The 21815-nt window shown below is 37.7% G+C and overlaps 1 protein-coding gene across 2 annotated transcripts in view; it reads left to right on the top strand.

Moving 5' to 3' along the window:
- cfap46 (cilia and flagella associated protein 46) overlaps window positions 1-21815 on the top strand; it is a 70694-nt gene that overhangs the window by 37512 nt on the left and 11367 nt on the right. For both annotated transcript variants that reach the window (XM_086093733.1, XM_086093734.1), the window contains exons 36-46: window positions 10922-11062; window positions 11141-11341; window positions 11420-11526; window positions 11644-11826; window positions 14423-14561; window positions 16071-16265; window positions 17499-17687; window positions 17939-18058; window positions 19050-19232; window positions 19407-19580; window positions 20980-21077. In XM_086093733.1, the coding sequence (XP_085949859.1) occupies window positions 10922-11062; window positions 11141-11341; window positions 11420-11526; window positions 11644-11826; window positions 14423-14561; window positions 16071-16265; window positions 17499-17687; window positions 17939-18058; window positions 19050-19232; window positions 19407-19580; window positions 20980-21077 (1730 nt within the window). The remainder of the gene's footprint in view (window positions 1-10921; window positions 11063-11140; window positions 11342-11419; window positions 11527-11643; window positions 11827-14422; window positions 14562-16070; window positions 16266-17498; window positions 17688-17938; window positions 18059-19049; window positions 19233-19406; window positions 19581-20979; window positions 21078-21815) is intronic.

Here is a 21815-nt window from a genome sequence, read left to right as displayed (position 1 = left end):
AATTTTAAACTGTTCAGCTCATTGAAATGTTACTTAAAATCAAATGTGTGTGCGTGAATGTGCATGTTTCTTAAAGGGGCAGTAAGATACTTTATTTGATCTTGATTATGGTTAACTTGCACATTTCTTGAGCAATTTCAATGGTTGAAATTTTAAACTGTTCAGCTCATTAAAATGTTAGTTAAAATCAAATGTGTGTGCGTGAATGTGCATGTTTCTTAAAGGGGCAGTAATACTTTTAGTAGATTATAACTTCCACATTTCTTGAGCGATTTCAACGGTTTAAATTTTAAACTGTTCAGCTCATTGAAAAGAGTTGCAAGAGTTAGCAGGCCCATTCAAAATTTCCGCGGGAATTTTTCTAGTTATTTTTCTTTTTCTTTTTTATTCTTCCACCGACTTTTCCGCAAAAATGCGGCCCGAACCGTAGATCGCACCGGGACAAATGAGGTATCAAACGATGCGGCTCGCTCTGACTCGCTGCGCTATTATTTTTATAAGAATTCCCAGTTACCATGGCGACGCTATTCCCAAAAAACCACCCAAAATTCAAGGAAGGAAAAACCCATAGGAATGAATGGGATATCAACTCCAAACGAGCACCTTTTTCCAAGACACGCTGCGCGCGCATACGTTCACCGATTGATATGAATTTTAGCTCATTTTGTTGGAATTTTTCCCATCTTTAGCTCAGTGTCAAAAAAAATATTAAGGAATGAAAGCTCTTCCCCCTGTGCGGGTTCAAAGACAGTGAGTGTAATCGCCACTCTGATATGCAATTAAGGCTTCAGTGACGGGAACCAAAAAATCTATTTCCAAAAGTTTCACTTCAACTCGTCACCATGGCCACAATCTTTGCTCACTAGACATCAAATTCACACATTTTGTAGCCACAAGCCTCTGCTTTCTGAAAAACTAAGTTTTATTTGGCTAAGGTGTCATTTAGTACCTTTATTTTCACTTTAAGCGAGGAGAAGTCGGACTTTCTCGCCTATCTCCTCCATGTTAATTTCGCCGTTTTTTCCCTCTTCATTTTCGATCAATCATAAGTTTTCAACCTGCTCTCATTTGGTCATTTTTCATCCGATTAAAAATCTGAGAACATGCTCGCGTTCCCCAAACCCTTGCCGTTCTAACAAGCCATTTCTGGAATCTGCATCTTCAACCGTTAAGTCGCGAGAGGCTTTTGTTTGAGGTGAGCGTAATCCTATACAAATCAATGGAGTGTTGGTGCGTGACGTCTCCTCACAACTTAAAATCAAATGTGTGTGCGTGAATGTGCATGTTTTGTAAAGGGGCAGTGAGATACTGTTAATTATGGTAGATTCCACATTTCTTGACCGATTTCAATGGTTTGAATTTTAAACTGTTCAGCTCATTGAAATGTTACTTAAAATCAAATGTGTGTGCGTGAATGTGCATGTTTCTTAAAGGGGCAGTAACATACTGTTGATTTTGGTTAACTTCCACATTTCTTGAGCGATTTCAATGGTTGAAAGTTTAAACTGTTCAGCTCATTGAAATGTTACTTAAAATCAAATGTGTGTGCGTGAATGTGCATGTTTCTTAAAGGGGCAGTAACATACTGTTGATTATGGTTAACTTTTACATTTCTTGAGCGATTTCAATGGTTTAAATTTTAAACTGTTCAGCTCATTGAAATGTTACTTAAAATCAAATGTGTGTGCGTGAATGTGCATGTTTCTTAAAGGGGCAGTAACATACTGTTGATTTTGGTTAACTTCCACATTTCTTGAGCGATTTCAATGGTTGAAAGTTTAAACTGTTCAGCTCATTGAAAAGAGTTAGCAGGCCCATTCAAAATTTCCGCGGGAATTTTTCTAGTTATTTTTTATTATTCCACGACTTTTCCGCTAAAATGCGGCCCGAACCGTAGATCGCACCGGGACAAATGAGGTATCAAACGATGCGGCTCGCTCTGACTCGCTGCGCTATTATTTTTATAAGAATTCCCAGTTACCATGGCGACGCTATTCCCAAAAAACTCCCAAATAAAAGTCCCATAGGAATGAATGGGAAAAGGAAAGACAAAATCACACATCAAGCACCTTTTTCAAAGAGACGCTGCGCGTGCATACGTTAACCGATTGATATGAATTTTAGCTCATTTTGTTGGAATTTTTCCCATCTTTAGCTCAGTGTCAAAAAAAATATTAAGGAATGAAAGCTCTTCCCCCTGTGCGGGTTCAAAGACAGTGAGTGTAATCGCCACTCTGATATGCAATTAAGGCTTCAGTGACGGGAACCAAAAAATATATTTCCAAAAGTTTCACTTCAACTCGTCACCATGGCCACAATCTTTGCTCACTAGACATCAAATTCACACATTTTGTAGCCACAAGCCTCTGCTTTCTGAAAAACTAAGTTTTATTTGGCTAAGGTGTCATTTAGTACCTTTATTTTCACTTTAAGCGAGGAGAAGTCGGACTTTCTCGCCTATCTCCTCCATGTAAATTTCGCCGTTTTTTCCCTCTTCATTTTCGATCAATCATAAGTTTTCAACCTGCTCTCATTTGGTCATTTTTCATCCGATTAAAAAACTGAGAACATGCTCGCGTTCCCCAAACCCTTGCCGTTCTAACGAGCCATTTCTGGAATCTGCATCTTCAACCGTTAAGTCGCGAGAGGCTTTTGTTTGAGGTGAGCGTAATCCTATACAAATCAATGGAGTGTTGGTGCGTGACGTCTCCTCACAACTTAAAATCAAATGTGTGTGCGTGAATGTGCATGTTTTGTAAAGGGCCAGTGAGATACTGTTAATTATGGTAGATTCCACATTTCTTGACCGATTTCAATGGTTTGAATTTTAAACTGTTCAGCTCATTGAAATGTTACTTAAAATCAAATGTGTGTGCGTGAATGTGCATGTTTCTTAAAGGGGCAGTAACATACTGTACATTATGGTTAACTTGCACATTTCTTGAGCGATTTCAATGGTTGAAAGTTTAAACTGTTCAGCTCATTGAAATGTTGGTTAAAATCAAATGTGTGTGCGTGAATGTGCATATTTCTTAAAGGGACAGTAAGATACTTTATTTGATCTTGATTATGGTTAACTTCCACATTTCTTGACCGATTTCAATGGTTTAAATGTTATTTTTATTGCGTATTTCCACGCGAGTTAGCAGGCCCATTCAAAATTTCCGCGGGAATTTTTCTAGTTTTATTATGGGCCTGCTAAGCGGAGCAAGCAGCAGCGAAGCTGCTGCTTGCGGAGCAAGCAGGCACATATTACTATCCTAGAAAAAGGGTTTATTTTTTTTCTTATTTTTTAATCTTCCGCGTTTTTTTCTGCTAAAATGCGGCCCGTACCGTAGATCGCACCGGGACAAATGAGGTATCAAACGATGCGGCTCGATCTGACTCGGTGCGCTATTATTTTTATAAGAATTCCCAGTTACCATGGCGACGCTATTCCCAAAAAACTCCCAAATAAAGTCCCATAGGAATGAATGGGAATCCGAAAGAGATCAACTCCAATCAAGCACCTTTTTCAAAGACACGCTGCGCGCACATACGTTAACCGACCGATATGAATTTTAGCTCATTTTGTTGGAATTTTTGTCATCTTTAGCTCAGTGTCAAAAAAAAAATTAAGGAATGAAAGCTCTCCCCCCTGTGCGGGTTCAAAGACAGTGAGCAAAGGGGTGAAAGTCGCCTTTCTTGCATCAGTTAGAGCGTGACTAATTAAGGTCTGAGTGCTGGGAACCAAAAAATATATTTCCAAAAGTTTCACTTCAACTCGTCACCATGGCCACAATCTTTGCTCACTAGACATCAAATTCGCACATTTTGTAGCCACAAGCCTCTGCTTTCTGAAGAACTAAGTTTTATTTGGCTAAGGTGTCATTTAGTACCTTTATTTTCACTTTAAGCGAGGAGAAGTCGCACATTTTTGATCTCTTTTCAATGTAATTTTCGCCGTTTTTGCCTCTTCATTTTCGATCAATCATAAGTTTTCAACCTGCTCTCATTTGGTCATTTTTCATCCGATTAAAAAACTGAGAACATGCTCGCGTTCCCCAAACCCTTGCCGTTCTAACGAGCCATTTCTGGAATCTGCATCTTCAACCGTTAAGTCGCGAGAGGCTTTTGTTTGAGGTGAGCGTAATCCTATACAAATCAATGGAGTGTTGGTGCGTGACGTCTCCTCACAACTTAAAATCAAATGTGTGTGCGTGAATGTGCATGTTTTGTAAAGGGGCAGTGAGATACTGTTAATTATGGTAGATTCCACATTTCTTGACCGATTTCAATGGTTTGAATTTTAAACTGTTCAGCTCATTGAAATGTTACTTAAAATCAAATGTGTGTGCGTGAATGTGCATGTTTCTTAAAGGGGCAGTAACATATTGTTGATTATGGTTAACTTTTACATTTCTTGAGCGATTTCAATGGTTTAAATTTTAAACTGTTCAGCTCATTGAAATGTTACTTAAAATCAAATGTGTGTGCGTGAATGTGCATGTTTCTTAAAGGGGCAGTAACATATTGTTGATTATGGTTAACTTTTACATTTCTTGAGCGATTTCAATGGTTTAAATTTTAAACTGTTCAGCTCATTGAAATGTTGGTTAAAATCAAATGTGAGTGCGTGAATGTGCATGTTTCTTAAAGGGGCAGTAATACTTTTAGTAGATTATGGTTAACTTGCACATTTCTTGAGCGATTTCAATGGTTGAAAGTTTAAACTGTTCAGCTCATTGAAAAGAGTTAGCAGGCCCATTCAAAATTTCCGCGGGAATTTTTCTAGTTATTTTTTTTATATTTTATTCCACGATTTTTCCGCAAAAATGCGGCCCGTACCGTAGATCGCACCGGCACGAATGAGGTATCAAACGATGCGGCTCGATCTGACTCGGTGCGGCATTATTTTTCTAAGAATTCCCAGTTACCATGGCGACGCTATTCCCAAAAAACTCCCAAATAAAGTCCCATAGGAATGAATGGGAATCCGAAAGAGATCAACTCCAATCAAGCACCTTTTTCAAAGAAACGCTGCGCGCGCATACATTAACCGACCGATATGAAAATTAGCTCATTTTGTTGGAATTTTTGTCATCTTTAGCTCAGTGTCAAAAAAAAATTTAAGGAATGAAAGCTCTCCCCCCTGTGAGGGTTCAAAGACAGTGAGCAAAGGGGTGAAAGTCGCCTTTCTTGCATCAGTTAGAGTGTGACTAATTAAGGTCTGAGTGGTGGGAACCAAAAAATATATTTCCAAAAGTTTCACTTCAACTCGTCACCATGGCCACAATCTTTGCTCACTAGACATCAAATTCGCACATTTTGTAGCCACAAGCCTCTGCTTTCTGAAGAACTAAGTTTTATTTGGCTAAGGTGTCATTTAGTACCTTTATTTTCACTTTAAGCGAGGAGAAGTCGCACATTTTTGATCTCTTTTCAATGTAATTTTCGCCGTTTTTGCCTCTTCATTTTCGATCAATCATAAGTTTTGAACCTGCTCTCATTTGGTCATTTTTCATCCGATTAAAAAACTGAGAACATGCTCGCGTTCCCCAAACCCTTGCCGTTCTAACGAGCCATTTCTGGAATCTGCATCTTCAACCGTTAAGTCGCGAGAGGCTTTTGTTTGAGGTGAGCGTAATCCTATACAAATCAATGGAGTGTTGGTGCGTGACGTCTCCTCACAACTTAAAATCAAATGTGTGTGCGTGAATGTGCATGTTTTGTAAAGGGGCAGTGAGATACTGTTAATTATGGTAGATTCCACATTTCTTGACCGATTTCAATGGTTTGAATTTTAAACTGTTCAGCTCATTCAAATGTTACTTAAAATCAAATGTGTGTGCGTGAATGTGCATGTTTCTTAAAGGGGCAGTAACATACTGTACATTATGGTTAACTTGCACATTTCTTGAGCGATTTCAATGGTTGAAAGTTTAAACTGTTCAGCTCATTGAAATGTTGGTTAAAATCAAATGTGTGTGCGTGAATGTGCATATTTCTTAAAGGGACAGTAAGATACTTTATTTGATCTTGATTATGGTTAACTTGCACATTTCTTGAGCGATTTCAATGGTTGAAAGTTTAAACTGTTCAGCTCATTGAAAAGAGTTAGCAGGCCCATTCAAAATTTCCGCGGGAATTTTTCTAGTTATGGGCCTGCTAAGCGGAGCAAGCAGCAGCGAAGCTGCTGCTTGCGGAGCAAGCAGGCACATATTACTATCCACCCTAGAAAAGGGTTTATTATTTTTCTTCCATATATTATCTTCCACCGACTTTTCCGCAAAAATGCGGCCCGAACCGTACATCGCACCGGGACAAAAGAGGTATCAAACGATGCGGCTCGCTCTGACTCGCTGCGCTATTATTTTTCTAAGAATTCCCAGTTACCATGGCGACGCTATTCCCAAAAAACTCCCAAATAAAGTCCCATAGGAATGAATGGGAATCCGAAAGAGATCAACTCCAATCAAGCCCCTTTTTCAAAGACACGCTGCGCGCGCATACGTTAACCGACCGTTATGAATTTTAGCTCATTTTGTTGGAATTTTTGTCATCTTTAGCTCAGTGTCAAAAAAAAATTTAAGGAATGAAAGCTCTCCCCCCTGTGCGGGTTCAAAGACAGTGAGTGAAATATCCTTTATCCCATGTGTGTGTATTGCATGAGCTAGAGCGGACCAATTAAGAAACAGAGTGAAGACAGAGAAAAAAATTGATTTCAAGTTTCACTTCAACTCGTCACCATGGCCACAATCTTTGCTCACTAGACATCAAATTCGCACATTTTGTAGCCACAAGCCTCTGCTTTCTGAAAAACTAAGTTTTATTTGGCTAAGGTGTCATTTAGTACCTTTATTTTCACTTTAAGCGAGGAGAAGTCGCACAATTTTGATCTCTTTTCAATGTAATTTTCGCCGTTTTTCCCTCTTCATTTTCGATCAATCATAAGTTTTCAACCTGCTCTCATTTGGTCATTTTTCATCCGATTAAAAAACTGAGAACATGCTCGCGTTCCCCAAACCCTTGCCGTTCTAACAAGCCATTTCTGGAATCTGCATCTTCAACCGTTAAGTCGCGAGAGGCTTTTGTTTGAGGTGAGCGTAATCCTATACAAATCAATGGAGTGTTGGTGCGTGACGTCTCCTCACAACTTAAAATCAAATGTGTGTGCGTGAATGTGCATGTTTTGTAAAGGGGCAGTGAGATACTGTTAATTATGGTAGATTCCACATTTCTTGACCGATTTCAATGGTTTGAATTTTAAACTGTTCAGCTCATTGAAATGTTGGTTAAAATCAAATGTGTGTGCGTGAATGTGCATGTTTCTTAAAGGGGCAGTAATACTTTTAGTTGATTATAACTTCCACATTTCTTGAGCGATTTCAATGGTTGAAATTTTAAACTGTTCATCTCATTGAAATGTTAGTTAAAATCAAATGTGTGTGCGTGAATGTGCATGTTTCTTAAAGGGGCAGTAACATACTGTTGATTATGGTTAACTTTTACATTTCTTAAGCGATTTCAATGGTTTGAATTTTAAACTGTTCATCTCATTGAAATGTTGGTTAAAATCAAATGTGTGTGCGTGAATGTGCATATTTCTTAAAGGGACAGTAAGATACTTTATTTGATCTTGATTATGGTTAACTTTTACATTTCTTGAGCGATTTCAATGGTTGAAATTTTAAACTGTTCAGCTCATTGAAATGTTAGTTAAAATCAAATGTGTGTGCGTGAATGTGCATGTTTCTTAAAGGGGCAGTAATACTTTTAGTAGATTATGGTTAACTTTTACATTTCTTGAGCGATTTCAATGGTTTAAATTTTAAACTGTTCAGCTCATTGAAATGTTACTTAAAATCAAATGTGTGTGCGTGAATGTGCATGTTTCTTAAAGGGGCAGTAACATACTGTTGATTATGGTTAACTTTTACATTTCTTGAGCAGTTTCAATGGTTTAAATTTTAAACTGTTCAGCTATTTGAAATGTTGGTTAAAATCAAATGTGTGTGCGTGAATGTGCATATTTCTTAAAGGGACAGTAAGATACTTTATTTGATCTTGATTATGGTTAACTTTTACATTTCTTGAGCGATTTCAATGGTTGAAATTTTAAACTGTTCAGCTCATTGAAATGTTAGTTAAAATCAAATGTGTGTGCGTGAATGTGCATGTTTCTTAAAGGGGCAGTAATACTTTTAGTAGATTATGGTTAACTTTTACATTTCTTGACCGATTTCAATGGTTTAAATTTTAAACTGTTCAGCTCATTGAAATGTTACTTAAAATCAAATGTGTGTGCGTGAATGTGCATGTTTCTTAAAGGGGCAGTAACATACTGTTGATTATGGTTAACTTTTACATTTCTTGAGCGATTTCAACGGTTGAAATTTTAAACTGTTCAGCTCATTGAAAAGAGTTGCAAGAGTTAGCAGGCCCATTCAAAATTTCCGCGGGAATTTTTCTAGTTTTTTTTATTATGGGCCTGCTGCGAAGCAGAAGGCACATATTACTATCCTAGAAAAAGGGAAAAAGGGTTTATTATTTTCCGCAAAAATGCGGCCCGTACCGTAGATCGCACCGGGACAAATGAGGTATCAAACGATGCGGCTCGATCTGACTCGGTGCGCTATTATTTTTATAAGAATTCCCAGTTACCATGGCGACGCTATTCCCAAAAAACTCCCAAATAAAAGTCCCATAGGAATGAATGGGAAAAGGAAAGACTAAATCACACATCAAGCACCTTTTTCAAAGAGACGCTGCGCGCGCATACGTTAACCGATTGATATGAATTTTAGCTCATTTTGTTGGAATTTTTGTCATCTTTAGCTCAGTGTCAAAAAAAAAATTAAGGAATGAAAGCTCTTCCCCCTGTGCGGGTTCAAAGACAGTGAGTGTAATCGCCACTCTGATATGCAATTAAGCTTTCAGTGACGGGAACCAAAAAATATATTTCCAAAAGTTTCACTTCAACTCGTCACCCTGGCCACAATCTTTGCTCACTAGACATCAAATTCGCACATTTTGTAGCCACAAGCCTCTGCTTTCTGAAGAACTAAGTTTTATTTGGCTAAGGTGTCATTTAGTACCTTTATTTTCACTTTAAGCGAGGAGAAGTCGCACATTTTTGATCTCTTTTCAATGTAATTTTCGCCGTTTTTCCCTCTTCATTTTCGATCAATCATAAGTTTTCAACCTGCTCTCATTTGGTCATTTTTCATCCGATTAAAAAACTGAGAACATGCTCGCGTTCCCCAAACCCTTGCCGTTCTAACGAGCCATTTCTGGAATCTGCATCTTCAACCGTTAAGTCGCGAGAGGCTTTTGTTTGAGGTGAGCGTAATCCTATACAAATCAATGGAGTGTTGGTGCGTGACGTCTCCTCACAACTTAAAATCAAATGTGTGTGCGTGAATGTGCATGTTTTGTAAAGGGGCAGTGAGATACTGTTAATTATGGTAGATTCCACATTTCTTGACCGATTTCAATGGTTTGAATTTTAAACTGTTCAGCTCATTGAAATGTTACTTAAAATCAAATGTGTGTGCGTGAATGTGCATATTTCTTAAAGGGACAGTAAGATACTTCATTTGATCTTGATTATGGTTAACTTCCACATTTCTTGACCCATTTCAATGGTTGAAAGTTTAAACTGTTCAGCTCATTGAAATGTTACTTAAAATCAAATGTGTGTGCGTGAATGTGCATGTTTCTTAAAGGGACAGTAAGATACTTTATTTGATCTTGATTATGGTTAACTTTTACATTTCTTGAGCGATTTCAATGGTTGAAATTTTAAACTGTTCAGCTCATTGAAATGTTGGTTAAAATCAAATGTGTGTGCGTGAATGTGCATATTTCTTAAAGGGACAGTAAGATACTTTATTTGATCTTGATTATGGTTAACTTTTACATTTCTTGAGCGATTTCAATGGTTTAAATTTTAAACTTTTCAGCTCATTGAAATGTTGGTTAAAATCAAATGTGTCTGCGTGAATGTGCATGTTTCTTAAAGGGGCAGTAACATACTGTTGATTATGGTTAACTTTTACATTTCTTGAGCGATTTCAATGGTTGAAATTTTAAACTGTTCAGCTCATTGAAATGTTAGTTAAAATCAAATGTGTGTGCGTGAATGTGCATGTTTCTTAAAGGGGCAGTAATACTTTTAGTTGATTATAACTTCCACATTTCTTGGGCGATTTCAACGGTTGAAATTTTAAACTGCTCATTGAAAAGAGTTGCAAGAGTTAGCAGGCCCATTCAAAATTTCCGCGGGAATTTTTCTAGTTTGTATATAAAGTTATGGCGAAAATTTGTCATTACCCCTTTTTCTTTAATTTTTTGTTCATGTCATTGTCTGGTACCACTTAAGACAGGGGTGCCTCGAGAGCCCCTATCCAGCCTATTTGAGATGTTCCCCTTCTCCAACACACCTGATTCATACGATCAGGGTCCTTATCAGGCTTCTGCTGATGAGCTGATCACTTGACTGTGGTGTGTTGGAGGAGGGATACATCTAAAACAGGCAGGATAGGGGCTCTCAAGGACCAGACTTGGGCACCACTGACTAAAGGTGTATCATGTGATTAACAGAAATGATGGGTGGATGAAAACATGGCATGCCTAAAGGCACATTTGAGTTTTGTTGTGTATGAAATGTATTATATAGTGCTAAATACATTTGCCTTGCCTTGCCTAAAATCACCGGTTTGGCAGTAGAATGCCATACATAGCTTTGCAAGTATGTATAATTTTGATTATTATCAAAACAAAACAAAAATAATTGAAAATGGCTGGGTGTCAGCTCTTACATTTATTTTATAAGAGCTATTTTTATTGTCATTATATTTGCCCAACCAGGCATTTAAAAGGGTGGCATAGTACTACTTCCCTGACTGTATCACGTCTTAATTGTTTTCTTCCTTTACAGAAATCCGATTTGGAGTCACATTTACAGAGAAAGAATTTGTTTAGGTTGAATATTTGGGTTGACAAAGCAGAAATCTGCCTGGAGATGGGACTGTACCAAGGAGCCCAGCAGCTCCTGGCAGAAGCTCAGTTGGTTGCATTAGTGAGTTCATAAAATAGCTATTAAAGTTAGAAAAAGGTCAGATCTTTAATGTACCTTTCCTCTGTTTAATCACATTAGGAATTTGAAGACCAGACTGTAATGCCAAGAATCTTGCTCGGGATGGCTACTCTAGCTTGTGACGAACATAACCATGCACAGGCCTTGTACCTTCTGGATAAGGCCCAAACACTGGGTGGGGATGAGCACTTCTGGTACAAGTTGACCCTCACAAAGGTTGCTGCTGTTGTAGGCCAGAGACCCCGGGATACACAAGCCAAGGTAACGTAGATGCTGTGAAGAGACTGGTGTTTTTTTTTATTATTGTTTTTAACATAGCCAGACATTTATATTTAACAGATTGATCAGATTATCAAGCAAGGGTGTGAGGCTTTGACGGTGGTTCTGAAGCAGCGGCTGAACCGAGTCTCAGAGATCACATTTTTAATTTCTTCATTAGAAATGAGGTAATTGCACATATTCAGTCAGCTAAATAGTTCTGAAGTACATTCTAAGGGTGAAAACAATGGTTTACGTACTCTGATTAAATATAAAATCTCAATGTCGTCTGTGCCGTGTTCCAGGGGTGCCATTGAGTGTATATGTGCCATTTCTGGCAGTGATCCTGGAGTTGCACTCACCACTAAGGAACTCCAGATGCTGAAAGCTGCCTGTGACACACTCGGGCAATGTGCAAGGGTGTTTACTCAGCTCAACTACAGAGACCATGCTGCAAAGAGCCGTGAGAAGTGCACATATGGTCTGAGGTCAGTGAGGGCAAAATTACTCCAGGTTTTGATTTGAGTGGTATCATGCTTTATTTCAGTATGTATGTAGCATTCATGTTTCTCACAGTAAACTGTAGCTACCCAGCGGTGGCAGCACTCGTACAGCATTAGACCATGACACTACCCCAATCATGTCTGACTGTATAGGAAAGACACACCTGTCGTTGTATACCTCACCTGGTTGCCGCCACACATACACTTGACAACCATTGGAAGAACAAGTTTGTGTTGGTCTCATCAGACCACAGGATATGGTTCCAGTGATCCATGTCCTTACTCTTCTTGTCTTCAGCAAACTGTTTCTTGGCTGTCTTATGCATCATCTTTAGAAGGTGCTTCCTTTGGGATGTTGACTATGCAAGGCATATGGTCTAAATACTGTTCGTGTGTTGAGTTATTTAGGGGAGACAGTAAATTGACAATGTTATGCAAGATGTAAACTGACCATGTTACATTCATGGTAGCCATTTGTCCTTTTATTCAATGTTGCCCGTCTTGCTGCATTAAAAAAATCAAATAAAATATTTACAAAAAATTGGAGTAGTTTACTTTTGTGAAGTATAGGTAGTTGAGAATTAAATCAAATCCAGCATTGTATTTGAATTTGTTATCTATACATGACAGTTTGACCACCCAAAATGATATATATATGTATACAAAGTTTAGGGTACCATCATTTTTTGCCTTTGCCAGTTTCATTGTCACTTAGTATTTTGAAAAAAATATTTTGGAGCATTAAATTGCAATGCCTGATTTGATTAATCTGATTAGTTAATATTCATTATTATTTTCTTTCGTCAATCTCAAGTTATTTAGTTTGTTTTTGTGCATACCAATCTTTTTTTTTAAACTCTTTATGCAGAAATAAATATTAAGAAGCAAGAATATGCAGTGGCATTATGTATTTTTATAGATCACTACTATACATTTACATATATTTTTAGTATGAAGAATGAAACAAGCAATATTGACAGACAGAATGAAAGGACAACTTGGATACATATTATATTAACACTTGTGTAAAAAAAAAATAAAAATAAAAAAACAGTTGTGTACACACTAGGGATGAAGGAGGAGCCCGGTCAGTGGGGTTATTAGTAATTAATAAGTCAAATTGATGGGTTTTAAATTAAACAACTGTCAAATCTTGTACCAAACCTGTAATCACCTTTTGTCCAAATCATTTGCTGGATGGTCCTTAGTTGTGGCAAATTAGAAGTTATGCTAGTAAATTAGCCTATTGGCTGCCCTCATTCTGCACGATATTCTTAGTAAGGGTACTCAAGTTGAGTTTTGACACTTAAACTTTTAAAAATGTATGAAAGCTCATGATTTTATTAGTTTTGTGTTTCGTGTTTTGCTGATAACTGACCCTCGATACATATTATATTAACACTTGTGTAAAAAAAAAAAAAAAATAAAAAAACAGTTGTGTACACACTAGGGATGAAGGAGGAGCCCGGTCAGTGGGGTTATTAGTAATTAATAAGTCAAATTGATGGGTTTTAAATTAAACAACTGTCAAATCTTGTACCAAACCTGTAATCACCTTTTGTCCAAATCATTTGCTGGATGGTCCTTAGTTGTGGCAAATTAGAAGTTATGCTAGTAAATTAGCCTATTGGCTGCCCTCATTCTGCACGATATTCTTAGTAAGGGTACTCAAGTTGAGTTTTGACACTTAAACTTTTAAAAATGTATGAAAGCTCATGATTTTATTAGTTTTGTGTTTCGTGTTTTGCTGATAACTGACCCTCGATACATATTATATTAACACTTGTGTAAAAAAAAAATAAAAATAAAAAAACAGTTGTGTACACACTAGGGATGAAGGAGGAGCCCGGTCAGTGGGGTTATTAGTAATTAATAAGTCAAATTGATGGGTTTTAAATTAAACAACTGTCAAATCTTGTACCAAACCTGTAATCACCTTTTGTCCAAATCATTTGCTGGATGGTCCTTAGTTGTGGCAAATTAGAAGTTATGCTAGTAAATTAGCCTATTGGCTGCCCTCATTCTGCACGATATTCTTAGTAAGGGTACTCAAGTTGAGTTTTGACACTTAAACTTTTAAAAATGTATGAAAGCTCATGATTTTATTAGTTTTGTGTTTCGTGTTTTGCTGATAACTGACCCTCGATACATATTATATTAACACTTGTGTAAAAAAAAAATAAAAATAAAAAAACAGTTGTGTACACACTAGGGATGAAGGAGGAGCCCGGTCAGTGGGGTTATTAGTAATTAATAAGTCAAATTGATGGGTTTTAAATTAAACAACTGTCAAATCTTGTACCAAACCTGTAATCACCTTTTGTCCAAATCATTTGCTGGATGGTCCTTAGTTGTGGCAAATTAGAAGTTATGCTAGTAAATTAGCCTATTGGCTGCCCTCATTCTGCACGATATTCTTAGTAAGGGTACTCAAGTTGAGTTTTGACACTTAAACTTTTAAAAATGTATGAAAGCTCATGATTTTATTAGTTTTGTGTTTCGTGTTTTGCTGATAACTGACCCTCGAACTGCTCTCTCACACTTGATGTTCTCTTTTCAAAACATTATCAACGCTCGGAAGATTTCTGGCCAACCAGGCTACTGACAAAAAAGAGAAGCAGCGTTTTCTGCTTGATGGACTCTCCCACATGCAGTTGGCAATCTCAGAACAAGAATGTGTTGTTTTGAATGCTGAAAACCTGCTCCACCTGGAAGAGGCGGTAAGTGAACTGCATCAATTTAAGTTAAGAGAATATTTGAGAATATATTTGAGAATATTGGTAAGAAAGCTTCTGTATATTATTAGGTTATTTTGTATTGACGTTTTTGCTTAATTTAGAGAGGAAACGTAATGGAGAGAGGCGTTAATCAACCAATACAAAGCTGCATGAAGCAGGCAATCTAATAATGAACTCCCTGCGTTTATTTCACGGTATTGAGATTATATTACAGCTATACAATTGTGCATGTTTATTTTTATTTCATAAATCACACTCTTAGTATTGCACTGAAATGAAAAGCCTTTCGTCACTGAAACTTTTTAAGACAATTACACAAGATGTACGAGGATGTCTAAAGCTTGAAAGCCAGGGATGGTTCAGGTGAAACACTGGCTGATCTACAGGACAATCTGATGAAATCATAAAAATTCTAATTAAAAATATATATATTGAATGAACAACCCTAGCACCTACTAGAGAATCAATAAAATTGGGTTTTTAATCAGATCTCCTATCCGTTTTGGACTGTCAGGGAAACGATGGTAACAGTGCATGCCCAGCAGGTGGTGCTGCTGCCCTAGTCCAAAAGCATCCAGCTGTTAGTGGCTACAGTTGTCTTGAACTTAGTACTGTATCAGACCTTTATAACTGAAAGAACACGTTCTTTTTAGAGCAGGCCCTTGTAATAATGTCAATTGCCTTACTTGTCATTTCAATCTGTCTTTATTTACGTTTTACACATTATACACAAGGTCCCAACTTTATTGCAACTGGGGTTTGTAATACAACAAAAAGAAAAAGTAGTACAACCAAAGACAGTAACATTTAAACGTGCGATTTTTTTTTGTTGTTGTTTTTTTTGTTGTTGATTTTTTTTAACACCATTAGATTTGATACAGTAATCAAACATTTCATTTTATTTTATGTTCCACAAGCCCTTAATCAGAGGTACAACGGCAGTCTGGTGCTTCTTTAGTATTTCAGAATTCTTCAGCCTATCCCAAGCGACAGTGCCGCTGTAAAAGTAAATATTTGGAGTGATTCATGAAGTGTGCAGCGTTGATGTGCTTATGTAGTATGCAAACGTAGTGTAGTACCATCAACACACTTTTATTAACTTTTCTTATGTTGCTGAAAGTATTTGAAAAGTACTCATTGATGCGTTTGTAACGTTGACATAAACAACTGGTTCAGTCTTCATAAAACAAGCTTAAAAGATTACTGTAGTTGAATAGTTGTTTTTATTATAAATTTATCGTTTTGCCATTAGTAGTTTTGTCATGCAGTACTAACAGTTAGATGTAAGGTCAGTCATGGTAACTATGGCACATTGGGTATTTTTTTTATGTTTTGACATACTAAATTATTTCAATTTTTTATTCAGCTTTATAGTGCAGGTATTTTTTCATGAATGTCTAAAAAGTTCCGAAATTAGTTAACTTCGGGTGTTGTTTTTATGCATAACAAATGTCATCTCTTGCTGGTGTGTATGTTTTCTCAATTTGCCAGAGTTGTGGTGTGATATTGTCACCCAAGTGGACACTACTACGCCTGCGTCTCACCCTGGCAGATGTTTGCTTGGCAATACTGGAGGAGCATTGTGAAGAAATTGTCAACCGAGCCCTGGTCAAGGACAAGAGTATTGCTGAGAGAGCAATTGAGGATTTTATGCGTAGCATTCCTGAAACCAACTCCATTGAACAGGTAGATGCATAAACTCTTAACCCACTTAAAAAAAATTATAATAATAAACTTTCAAGTAGTAACAGGTAACATGGTCTTTGATGCCACCTGTGCATATAATCAATAAGAAAATATTTCAGAGAAAAAAAAATGCAAATGCTACAGATACTGAAGTACATAAATGTTGAGGTCTACTCTGAAGATTCCCTTGGCCAGTCTTAATTGAACCTTCCACTTCTTTGCCTTGAAGTTGAAACACCTTTGTTGTATATCTCCTAATCAGTTTCTTTTAATTAGTAGCTATAATGTTTCTGTTAACTCTTGAGTTCCTTTAGATGTTGCCTTTATGTGTACAAATCATTCAAGTTTAATGAGCCCATACCAGAACCATGACATTACATGACATTACATGACTTGTTGCAGATGCGCTCTCCTCAGTCCATAAAACACTTTTTGAGTAATTATTTTGGACTTACTATTTTTCTTGCTCATTGTTGGTTCAAGTATTATGGGGAAAAAAAATCTTACAAAAATGTCTGACCTCAACTGTTTGTTGGTTAGTTTGTTTGTTTTTCCGTCCCCTTGAATCCATTCATTTGACGCTGACTTTTTTGGGGGGACATTCCAAAAAAATATTCAACTATTTTCTCTCAGCAACAATGCATTTTGTGAACAATAGAGTATAAATAACACTGACTTGGCAACTACACTAATGACATAAATAATCCATTTTGAAAAGGCATATTACCAGTCAGCACAATCAAAATTGTCTGTTAGCAATTGCATTGGCCAACACTTCAAATGGCAATTTGGTCATTCAATATTAATAGCTTGAAGATGAAGAAGACAAAGCTTGAGAGAGGCATTTAAGGATGTGAGTGGAAACAACTTTAGACTTAATGAATAGTATAATTGCAAAGAGGTGATATAGTTTAGCTTTTGTCCAAGCACATTGCTGTTAAGTACTGCAATCATTCTCTCTAATTAAGGCTTTCCTTCCTCTGCCTCCACCTTTCTCACCCCCCATCTCCATACTGGATAATAGCGACAATAATAGCGACAATAATAGCTGTGAGGAAACTTTACAGTAGCACAAGCACCTCTTTTCATTACCTGACTGTCTTCAACTAACTAGTATTTTTATTCTTGCCAACCCAAGTAGATTCTGTTTATGCAGGTCCTCACAAATGACAGGCTTTTCATATGATGGTGTGAATAAGTATGTCTGACTTAATATCCTTGTGTCTTGTACAGGAGTGGATGACCGTGGGCAGCACATTGGGCCAGACGTCGTTAGGCCAGCTGGCGGCAGTGAGCTCTTGCTCTCTGGATGACATGGAGATGAGAGCGCGTTGCCTGAGTTTGATGGGAAAGACCCTGAGATTGCTGGCTGTGCAGGAGGATCCTGTTTATATGACTTCTCTCTGGGACAGAGACCTGAAGGTACAAAACACCTACTGGTAGTGGAAGTGGGTCTCCCAAGTGTCTACTTTACAGCGGCCAACTTTGCATCATTTACCAGCGGACTTCTTTGACGTTCCTTATGTATATTTATTCCCCTGCATGGACTCCAGTGAGGCCTCGTGCTTCCGCCATGTAGACCATTTGCTGCGCTGAATTTAAAGCGAGCGAGAAGAGCTGCAAGCATGCTGTGGTTTACACTAAACCTGTGATCTTGAAATTCTCTACAACAGGAAGGTTCATGTGGCCCCACTGCCACGTTTACGGAAGAAGATCATTCTGGGAAAGAGAAGGAAAGCACTTTAAGCAGTAAAGAGTCCAAGATGATCTCTGCAAAAAGCACAGACCTGCAGGTAACATACTTCCTGACGTGTGACCCTGTCATTACTGACTTATCTCTTACTTGAGATTTCACTGAAGTTCACATCATCCATTCAGGTCATTTAATTCTCAGAGCATTGCATCAATGGTAACTGGACTGTTCTGGATGTCTTAGAAGACGTTCCGCCTCCCATCTGAGCAGGCTTTGTCAGTTCATGCACAAAGTCTAGGTTAGGACAGCTCCAGCGAGGCTTGCGATCGATTCAATGCCCTGAAAATAATATGACATACAGGACAAGTAAATAAGTCAAATTCAACTGACAAATATTTGATAAATCAACATTGACGTTAAAAACAAATGACTGACCATAATATATGTTATATATTCGTCTAGTTAAAGTTAGTTAAAGATACATCTCTGGATTCTCCCAGACGCATCATCAGCGATGTTCCTAAGATTATCGGGTGATTTGGATCTTTCAACATCAAACGCTTTTAGGTGACTCTGCCATGGTTGATCAGACCCCAGCTTGTGCCCCAACAGCAATGCCCTACTGAGCATTCTTTCGGATCCAAAGCACCCAAAGTTTTTGATGGCTCTCCTATTTCCTGTCTTCCTGACACCCAGCAGAGAAAAAAACTTTGCACAATGACTGGCCATAAGTTTGCTCATGGGAAGATGAGCATTCATTTTGTTGAAACATAGAATGTCGTAGTGTTCCAAAAGCTGGGCTCTTTAAGTTGTTTTATTGATGGCATGTATTTTCTTGAAAAAAAAAGTTTGGATTCATATTCGTATGTGTTGTAGTCTTTATCATTTTTGTATTTGTATCCAGTGCATCACGACAATGCATCATATATTATCTTATATTCAATTATTGGGTATTATTGGCCCTTTATTAATACATGAATGTGTTTCACACATGTGAACTAATTACAATTACAGTAGTGTACGATACCTTGATTGCATTAGCTGTTGCATGTGTTTACAAACAAATTATCTGGTGTGTCTCTGATATGCAGCAAAAAAAGCGGAAGGTTGAGCAGCTTTTGGCCCAAGCCAAGAACGTACTGTCTGAAGCTGTTAGTTTGTGTCTTCAGCACAATTTGTCAGCCTCCATCCTGAGTGATGCCTCTCTCAATATGCTGGAGTGTCTCGGCCAGTCAGACCATGAATTGGCATGTCAATATCTTGCCTTGTTTCAGGTAAGGTTCTGTGAATCAAAACTTGTAACCATACAGTGCTACAGCATTGTTTCTTAACATCATTAGCAAATATACCAAACGTCATCTCTAAATTGTTTAATTTTGTTCTTGAAGAATGTCAGTAACCTACCAACTAGGATTCTGACCTAATCCATCATGTGTTTTTATCCCTAGAGTGCATGTACTGTTGATGTAATGGCTGATGTTTTAAGTTTGGCCTGTGACGACACTAGTGTGTCCCAGCTCTCGGCTCTACTCAGCCTTTACAGGAAGCTCCTTGTCTCTCAAGAGGATCGGCCCACTAAAGTGTTGGAAGGCGTAAGACACTCCCTGAACAGCATTTCCAAGGTACCAGTTCCCCAACTCTCCACACTCACTACTCATGATTAATGGATTCTGTCATAACAGGTTGCTAAGTTCCCTCAAGGGTCGGACTTGATATTTGGGACGTTACGGCATCTGCTCCAAATGTACCGTACCCAAAACTGCTTAGGGAGGCAAAGCTACACATACGTTTATTACCTCAAATATGTTTGTCACAAAATAATATACTGCATAGTCCTTACATTCAAACTTGTGTTAAATGGGACTCAGCCCTCACCTGCCTCAAAGTGCCTCTGATCAATCCCAAATGAAGATGTTTTAGTAGGATTTTCCTGACTTTGTTGCAGAAGCCTAAAGGTTTTGTGCTAACACATTACTGGTATTTTTAACTGCTCATAATTCCTTCCACGTTGACTGAGACTCCAGTTACAGCAGAAGATAAAAGACCCCACAGCATGATGCTGCCACCACCATTCTTTACTGCAGGAATGGTAGCCTTTTGTTGATGAGCAGTGTTGTATGTGCCCAACATACCGTTTGGAATTACGGAAGTAGCTCGTATGGAAGCTACTGTTTGGAGGTTTAACCTTGGTTGCATCAAACCACAAACTTTTTCCCACATGCGTTTTGGGAGATTTCAAGCATGCAAAATGTAGCCAGGCTTGGATGGATGTTTTTCTTTGTAAGATAAGAAGACGAGAGATTGTTGTCACATGTACAAAACACCAGAAATTCCTGCAGCTCTCTCAATGTTGCGGTCTTCCTCTTAGCAGCCTTCCAACCATTTTTCCTGTGACTTTTCATGTATTTTTGAAGGATGTCCAGTTTTGGAAGCTGCCCCATATTTTTTTCACTTGATGGCGACTGTCTTTACTGTGATCCTTGGTATATTTAATGGCTTGTAAATTACAGTGCACTTCTACTGAGTGCTACCTTTAAACAATGAGAGCTCTCTGATGCTGGTGAATCTCTCTGCAGACTATGGTTTGTGCTGTAAGATTTGACTGCAAAAATGTCAAGAAAAGCATACTTTGCATACCTAGTGGCAGGGGTGTGCTGACCACCATTTAACGACATCTCCTCAGTTGTTTAGTTTTATGTAACTTCTCAAAAAGATCTCTTTTGGGTTTTTTCAATTGGCTTGTGAAGATTTATTGGTCACATTTATGGTAGAAAACTTTCTTAAATTATTCAACCAAGTCTCTCTTTTTTTTCCCCAACACAAAATCAGCACAAAAACCTGGCATTTTAACAGGGGTGTGTAGACTTTTTAAATCCACTGGACTGTATATGCATGTTGGTGTCTTACAGTAGTCTACCATTATTTTCCTGTACCATTTTTTAGAGACTCAACATGAATTAGGTCAAACATTATTTGATATTGCATACCATACCACTGTTACAATAAAATCTCTTTTTGCAGGCCTTTTCACAACTAACCATCAACCCCAACCACCTAAACCTTTTTGCAGAACTTTCATCTGACCTGAAGATTATTTTACTGCAGCACTCTAAGGATGGGTAATTTCTACATCTGTAAATTATGTTATTATTATAATAATGAACCTTCACTGCTTTCCTTATTTGGGATAGGGTTACAGGCTAGGTTAGCGATAACAATGACACCATCAAATTATTCAAAGTAAAAGTGTATTCAGTGTCTGCGGGAATTGCGTACGGGAAGTTACTGTAAATTACATATTTCTTTCTAATTGCTCCAGTTATCCAAGTATCAGTGAAGCAATTAAAACATCCATATCTGATTTAATGAGCCATTTGTAGTTTTACAGTGGTTTCACAGGTTGTGAGACACTCAACTTTGAACTCCTCTGTATAGACCACAACTGTCACAAAGTGCTGCACAGAAAGAGTGAACATAAATAGAATAGAAAACCTTGATCACTGTATAGGTGCAGATGCAGTGAAAATAGAGTTATTAAAACATAAAAGACCACCGATAGTAAAGTAAATAAAACGAAACAAAAGCATATATTGATAACCACCAGGATGAGGATTAACATTCCCTCTGCTGGAGAGTTAAAAATACTCTTAACAGATTAGGCGTGCAGTTTGAAAAAGGTGTAAATGTCGTGGAGACTGCCGTGTTTGAAAAATTATTATTATTATTTATTTTTTTTGCTCTTCAGGTGATGGTTTTCACAAACAAATACTCTAGTTGCAAAAAGGAAATATTGCTCCTCTAATTTCAGGGAAACAAGCAACCCTGTAACATTGCATTTAAAACTTCGAACACACCTG

The sequence above is a fragment of the Leptonotus elevatus genome, chromosome 13 (assembly GCF_054856555.1).
Source record: "Leptonotus elevatus isolate MCC_2025b chromosome 13, RoL_Lele_1.0, whole genome shotgun sequence".
NCBI classification, from domain to species: domain Eukaryota; kingdom Metazoa; phylum Chordata; class Actinopteri; order Syngnathiformes; family Syngnathidae; genus Leptonotus; species Leptonotus elevatus.
Note: the sequence above shows the minus strand (reverse complement) of the source record. Positions and strands in the feature narration are given on the sequence as shown.